This window comes from Triticum dicoccoides, chromosome 3A, assembly GCF_002162155.2.
Source record: "Triticum dicoccoides isolate Atlit2015 ecotype Zavitan chromosome 3A, WEW_v2.0, whole genome shotgun sequence".
NCBI classification, from domain to species: Eukaryota; Viridiplantae; Streptophyta; class Magnoliopsida; order Poales; family Poaceae; genus Triticum; species Triticum dicoccoides.
The window spans coordinates 520,138,928-520,146,943 of record NC_041384.1 but is presented as its reverse complement, the minus strand read 5'-3'; the positions used below and the strand labels follow the sequence as shown (position 1 = coordinate 520,146,943).

At 39.6% G+C, this 8,016-nt stretch overlaps 1 protein-coding gene across 1 annotated transcript; it reads right to left on the bottom strand.

Annotated features, from left to right (window-relative positions):
* Positions 1-853: 853 nt before the first annotated feature.
* On the bottom strand, positions 854-5,905 carry LOC119268925 (NADPH-dependent diflavin oxidoreductase 1-like). The gene is made up of 12 exons (XM_037550646.1): positions 5,625-5,905; positions 5,467-5,544; positions 5,270-5,374; positions 4,789-4,880; positions 4,471-4,652; positions 4,290-4,378; positions 3,291-3,365; positions 3,092-3,202; positions 2,609-2,743; positions 2,349-2,468; positions 1,977-2,193; positions 854-1,815 (listed from the first exon to the last, which is right to left on the bottom strand). The coding sequence occupies exons 1-12, from the start codon at positions 5,802-5,804 to the stop codon at positions 1,295-1,297; spliced, it is 1,905 nt and encodes a 634-aa protein (XP_037406543.1). The 5' UTR covers positions 5,805-5,905; the 3' UTR covers positions 854-1,294.
* Positions 5,906-8,016: the final 2,111 nt, after the last annotated feature.

The following is an 8,016-nucleotide window of genomic DNA, read 5'->3' as shown; positions in this document are numbered from 1 at the left end:
TAGGACGGAGTGAGCGGGGTGCCGGCGCGTGCGTCCATGGGTGCAGGTCGCCGGCGCCGGCGCGCGCGGGGCTTTGGAGCGGGAGAAGACAGAGCGAGCGAGTGTGCTGCGCGCGGAAGCGGAGGCCGCAAATACACCGCGCGGGGTACCGCTTCCTGCCGCGTGCCCAACTGCTTATACCACGCGCGCGGTTATTGCGCGCCCGCTGGAGCCATCCGCCGGGTTGCGTGCGCTAAAGTGAGTATTTACGACGCGGCGCCTGTTTAGCGCGCCTGTTGAAGATGCTCTAAGAATCGTCTGTAGAGCTGAAATAGATCTCGCCAACGAACCAGACAATCAAGATGCCACCGGTTTATTCAAGGTTATCTTACCCTATTCCATGGCCACAGCCAGGAAAGCAATTATGAGAAGAAAAGGTTAAGGCCTCTTTTGGTTCATAGGATAGGATTATCATAGAAATAGAAATTTTGTAGAAAATGAGATGGCATGTATCTCAAATCCTATGAATAGAAATAGGAAACAAGATGTCATTTGGTTGACACCAAAGGAATTTTTCTATTGAGTCTAGGCTCATTTTTATTTTTTCTATGAAATGTGAAGGATAGGAACCAATCCTATGTAGGAATAGGAATCTATTCCTATGAAACAAAGGGCTCTAAAGGAAAAAATCCTATAAGAATCCTATCCTCTAAAATTCCTATGAAATTCCTCCAAACCAAAGGAGGCCTAAAGGTGTAAGAAATTAATACCAAGGAAAACAAAGACAGAAGAACCAAGGACAAACATATATGCAGATGGCTGAACGGGCATTCAGCCTGTCTCGAATGATACTGCAAGTTTAACTCTTCAAACGAAAATCCTGAATGATCATAGGGCGTCATAGTAAATATTCAAGACTGGCCACTGAGTACAGATTAGATAATACTCCTACATCATAAGGTCAACAAATTGAACAGAGTGTCACAAATTAAAACCACGTCAAATACAGCAACTACTGCTCTCACCTGATTTCACTTGTTTTCATCCCACTTCATAAAATTAAGTCACCACTCTTCATCTTTGAACCAAACCTACATCATCCCGAATACAGATACAACAGTGAAACAGGGGATGTGTTTGATTTCCCTTGTGATTTTTACTGTCGAAGAATAAATGATTGTTTATCTGTATTTATGTGCAGATATACATCTACTTTCTTGAAATCTTTGATCTACGCTGAATTGCTACCCCATAAATAACTGCGGAGCACGATAGATTGTTCGCACATACTTTCTTGCCCTGTTTGACTGAAAAATCACGACCACGTTTCAATGTTAAATTTACCAGCCCTTTCCAGTTTCCTGAGCCATCCTGAAGCAGCCTCACCACCTTTTTGGCGGATAACTTCTTCTAGTGCAGCTGTAACATCAGCAGGCATTTTGGTAGAAGACCCTGCAACGTATATTGCAGCCCCAGAGCACAATATGTTCCACACTCTTGCACTCTGCTCCTTTATCTTATGTTGTACATAGACCTTTTGAGGCTGATCCCTGGAAAAGGCAACAAAGAAACCACCGCCCTCTTTCAGGGACAGCACTCCCTTGTCCTGGGCATGCTTCAACCAGAAGTCCTTGTACAGAAAATCGTTGTCTTCATTTCTACAGCCAAAAAAGAACAGAATGGGAGCTGTTGATTCTCTCGCACTCTGTGCAGCCCTTTCCTCCACAAATGCTCGAAATGGTGCACATCCTGTTCCTGGTCCAATAAGTACAAGAGGAATCGATGGCTTGGGAGGAGGCAGGGATCCTTTGTGTACCCAACATGGTATAAGATTTTCTGCACATAAACAAAGTGACAATTAAGAGAGGTCAATGTTTTTTTTTTCTTCAGGGTGAATGGGTACATGTACTAAGTTAAAGTGAAAGTAAATGTTATTACAGCAGGAGCAGGAGCAGTGACATCCAGGAAAAGAACAGAAGGAAAGAAACAATGCATACCTTCATTTGGACTGAGACCTGCCAGCCATGTGGAGCAGAGACCCTGCCTTGTCCTCTTGAAAGGAGTAAGCCATGATACAATACTAACAGTCAAGTGTATCTGATTTGGATGTACTAATGGCGATGATGATATGGAAAAGGCCCGTTTCTTCAATGGAGGAGTTAGTTGCACCAGCCATTCAAAAGGCATGTGCACCGAGGGAAAATCCTCCAGTACCTAAAAGTAGCACAAAACCATATCTCACGGTTCAACCATGAAAAAAATTCCAAAGACAATGGCCTATTGTCATATAAATGGTATAACTTGCACACACTAATTTTTTGTATTGCAAGAACGGCATATAGAAAATCTCCAGTTAAGACATAACTTACTTCTAGAACAGTCCGACTCTCCTTTTGATTGTACTGGTAGAGGTCATCTCTACCTTCAGGAGAAGCAAAATACTGAAGCCTTTCCTTTTCATGTTCAGCTGTTGCAAAATGGCTCATGATCTACAACAGAAAATTGAAGTTGTGTGAACATCAAAGATGACTCATTAGCCATATAAATCAGGATATCACTGGCATCCATTAGCTATCAACAGCTAGAAAGGAAGTGCATGGGATAAAGCATTCAGGGTAGCTGTTCTTGCCTCAAAGAAATACCGACGAGGGGAAGCTGATGCAACATCCATTGTCAAAGCAACAAAGGTGCTTAACTTGATGCGACCCATCGAGCCATTCAGAAGTGAACCGTTGGGAACTTCATCCCCTCCCTTTGCTCTAATCTGGGCAAACAAAATAGTCTCTTTTTTAGTTAGCTAAATAACTGCAACAGGTTGACTAGTTGATAAGATATAAAAAGGCACAAGTATCTCTAGTTTTCTCCCCTTTATTGATAAACTTAATAATCATGTATTCGAGAAAGAAAGAAAAAGGATGTAGGAAATATAAACCATAACTTGCTACAAAAGCAATGACCCAGTTAAAGCAGTTGTATTTAATTTTGCAACAAACAATGCGCAGACAGATACTACTATGGACCGAGATACTAAAGGAAGTTAAGTCAGTGCCGGAGGAAACACAAACGTACAAGAAACTAAATCAAGCAGATAAAACAAAACAGATCAACCTACCGTTATGTAACAATCTGGATCCAAGTTACAGCGTTCAATGAAAGCATTAACAGCTGATGGATTCTGACTTGGTAGAATTTCTAACGCATCGCCAACTTGATAGCTGATCCCCTAACATGGCAAATAATAAACAATCTTACAACCTCTTCACATTAACAAGATGACTGTGAGCTAACATCATATGGAACAAAGAACGCACTGAAGATGGATCTTCCAATTCAAAGTGGCGCACATCTTTCTCATAATCCTCCTTAGTCAAACGCTGATTTGTTACCTAAAAAGGTAAGCAGGATCATCAGTGACATGAACTAAAAGAATAAAGATGGATCGACTAAATTACAACAATTTTTACATCAACAACCTATTATATACTCACAGAACAGGAGGAGCATCCCCACAATGAACCATAACTATCCCCAGTCTGTTGTTTATCATACTACCACCCATAGATTATTCATTACTCTTGTTTAATAAGGTTCGACTTTTTTAGCATGGTAAATATCTCCCCGTGCAAGCCGAACCTCCTGAGCAAAGGAGCATCACGTTCATGACATAGAACTGCAACTTGAGCTTGGCATGCACAGTTAGTGGCAAGCTTCTCGCAGCAGAATGGACAGTTTAAGTGTCTACGGAACAACAGGGCATCAACTAGTGCTATAGAGCTTGCCTTTGCAATCAGAGCTTTCCTATGGTAATGAAAAAGAAAAAATTTGTGTATGGTCGACTGTTGTCCAGTGTCCACTCTTTTTTCCCCACAAAAGAGAGCTTGTCTATGGTGAAAACTGCCCACTGAAAATATAAATGGTCAAATAAGCTAAATCCAGCATAAGGTGCCTTGCCAGCCAACAGGAAATCTACTCCAGTCTTATGCATACATAAATACTAATTCAGTGTAAGTTCAGGAGAGTTAAACTCCAAAATACCCAATTAAATTATAGCTGACGAAGTCTACTTTATACAAGTAAGTTCAAACCCTTTAAATAGTGTTATTCCCAGGAGCAAATACTATATTCAGTAATGACACAAGAAGGGGATAGTTTTATATGTAACTAAAGAAGATTCCCTAGAGATGAATGTGTGCTAATATTTAGAACTGCTAGATCATCTGAACCTGAAATAACCAACCATAAATGGGCGATAAAAGTAAAATAAAAATGGGTATAAACTGTTAAACACTTGGAGAGGGTACAGAACGTGCCATCTTTAACATGTATTGTGGCTCTCCATCACTATGGAACTTCAGAGCAGGGGACATTAAGCGTGCTCTCTTGATTAATTTCTTGGAGTCTGATGAAAAAATGACAGAATCTTTAGAAGAGACATTATACAACTGTTTACAGGTTATCGCTAACATTAGAATGATTGACGACAGCTCAGACCTGAAACAATGGAATCTGGAGGGGTATCATTGCAAGAGTAATATATGACTTCGATCTTTGAATCCCCCAAATAATTCAAATTAGGATTAATGATATCAGTTATTCTTGGTAGAAGTGACGGATTTGCTTTATTCAGCGATTCCCACAAAGACAGCAACCAAGGATCTAGAGCTCCTTCATATCTGACATACAACAAAATAATCTCAGGTGACTTTGAGAAATTTATTTCTAATACGAAAAAATAATGCTTAAGATTTAGATAACCAGCAAAATATGACATTAGACTTCCCCAAAACATGCAAATGAATATCATCATACCCTGAAGGGTGTTGGTCATCTCCCAAGCCTATCTCTATGATTATTTCTGCACCAAGTTGTAAAAGCCTTCTATCGATCTTCTTTGCAGGTAACTGCAGTGTGTATGCAACAGTGAGCAGGAAAACAGAGACAAGAAGCCAGTAAGATTTTAAGAAACAGAAGTCATGATGCATGAGCAACAAAGGGCAAAACCTACTACTACTGTTTAGAACATGCAGCATACAGCATGCAGCAAAGTAGCAATGAGAAATGAGCATGGTTTAGCATGCAGCAAATGCCAGTTCAGAACACATAGCCGTCATGTACAGTTTTTCATATCCGTTTCTTACATGGCGCAAACGAGTGTTCTACTTCTATTCATAATTAAGTTAAATCCCCGAAAACAGTGAACTACAGATAATTTTAACAAATCACGGCACATCATCATTATCTTAAAAAGCAAAATAGCAAGCTACAATATCCTTGTCATCAGAAGACTAACATTGTACTTCTGGTAGCCCGAATCGCCGAGCCCAAATACGGCAAAACGGAGCCCTTCCAGCCACCTGGCACCAAGGTCCTTCTTAAGAAGGTATCTCCAAAACCCCTGTCACATGCGAAACCCAATGTAAAAATGCTCAATTAACAAACCAAAATTGACAAACTTGCAAACAAAAATGTATTCTCAATTTCCCTTACCTTCATGGAATCCGGGGGATCGCCCTGCCCCGTGGTGGACACGACGAACACCACGGACATTTCGCCCGGCAAGCAACTCTGCACAGAGAAAGAAGAAGGCTTCAGATGACCTCAGATGGAAGGGTTGCGGGGTGAGTTTTCTAGGGTTAGGAGCTTACGGGGTCAAAGCTGTCCATGGAGAGGACGTCGACGGCCGGGCAGCCACCGCGCTCGGCCTCGCGCCCAACACGTTCGGCGGCGTCCATGGCGTTGCCGGTCTGCGACGCGTAGAGCACGAGGAGGCGGCCGGTCGCCGGAAGCGGCGGTGGCGGCTGCGGCGGCGACGGAGAGGGCCCCATGAGTCAGAAAAGGTTATGCGTGGAGTTTGGTTTGGCTTCAGGGGCCCTTCGGGAGTGCTCCACGGACCACGGCCGCCAACTTCCCGACTCTTCCGCGGCCTGCCGGCGGCCAGCTTCTCGCGTCAAACCAGATTTTCGAGAGCGCCCCCTATCTCGCTTACCGCGAGACCTACGGAAGCCTCGTTACTTGGTTAATTTTCACGTTTTTCAATTTTTTACTTCTTTTTTTTGCAAGAATTCAATTTTTTACTTCTTTTATACTTCCAAGTATTCTAAATAAATATAACACAAAAAACATTTTACATAAAACATTTTTAAACAATTTTAACCAAGTATTTGAAAAATGTTAAATGTTCTCATGTATACAGAAAATGTATACAAAAAATATACAATGTGTGTGAAAAAATATGATCATGTATTTAAACAAAATTAATCAAACATTTGAAAAATGTTAAAATAAGTACTTGAAAAATGTGAATCAATCATTTCACAATTTTCTAATGTGTATAGAAAAAATGTTGACCATGCATTAAGAAAAAATAATCTTGTATTGTATATTTGTATTTAAAAATGTTAAAATTGTATTCTAAAAATGTGAATCAAGCATTTCACAATTTTCTAATGTGTATAGAAAAAAATTTGACCATGTATTAAGAAAAAATAATCTTGTATTGTATTTTAAAATGTTAAAGTTATATTCTAAAAATGTTAATCAAACATTTGAAAAACTTAATGTATATAGGAAAATGTTGATCACATACTAAAAACTATTAACATTGTATTTCAAAAATACTAATCAAGCATTTGAAAAATGTTAAATATGTAGAGAAAAATTTTAATCCTGTATTTGAAAAAAATAATCAAGCATCTGAATATTTTTTAATGTGTGTAAAAATGTTTACCGTTTTGTTAAAAAAAGATCCTATATTTGCAAAATGTTAATCAAGAATTAAAAAAATGCTAAATATGTGTATAGAAAAATATGACCTAAAAAATTGTATTTGAAAAATGTTAAACATATATTAGAAAGAAAATCTTGACAGATACGAAAAATGTAGAATGGAAACCAAAAGATAAGATAAAAATAAAAAAATAATAAACAAAAAATACAATAAAAAACTATAAATGGAAAATTTATGGAAAATAGCGAAAACCGATAAAAAAACAAAAAAATGAAAACAAAGAAAGAAACAAAATCCGAAGACAGAGGGAAAATGAGAAAGAAACACAAACCGGTAAAAACCATGAAAGAAACAAAGAGAAACCAAAGAAAAATGAAGTATAACAACGAAAAAAACAAAAAACAGAGAAGGAATAAGAAAACCAAACAAAAAAACTAGAGAAAAACGTAAAAAACAAAAAGAAAAGAAAAGAAAAGGAAAAAAAGAGATCGAAAATGTGTAGAGAGCGAGCGAACAACGACAGATCAATGGACCTGTAGGGAATAACATCCTGGTCACCATGTTCCCGCGTGAAGGCATAACAAGGGGTTCCTCAAGCACCATTGTTACTGATGTTGACAATCATATCCATCTCAATGACAAGAAACAAACACCCTCCCCCGACCACACGCGAAGTGGGTGCCAGCTTCGATCCCACATCTAGAACCTAACCGATACATCGAGGATAACAACGCCGCCGGTGACTACACGAAGCACACAGAGATTTTTATGAGAGAATTTCATTTCTCTTCAACCTCAATATCAATTAGGGATGCACGTATCCTTTCAAATACAAATACTAGAAATTACAATCCTCGTAAAAAATAAAGGGTACGGTACCTATGCAACATGAGTCGTGAAACAGAGCCGGATGCCCAGGTTAATTACACGGCTGCATGCCTAACCACTGAGCCATGGAAATACCGGTGTACCCGCATACTCAAAGTAGAAGAACAGTACAGACAGTTTATACAGTACATGACATCGATGGTGAGAGTAAGGATCTAAAAACAAATCAGTGTAACCTTGTGTGCTCGAAAGTAAACGGAAAGATTAGCGTCGTGAACTTGTCATTTTCAACGTTTCGTTATACTACGTAGTTTACGGGTACTACGTGGATCGATTGGGGTGCTACTCTTCTTTTACGGGGACAGTATTCGGCAAGGTTCCGCCATGCATATGCATTTTACAGGGACGGACGGGGCGGTTGAACCAATTTTGTTAGTTGGGATATGGTTGCATGCTCATACTGCTCACACTGCTCTCTCTCT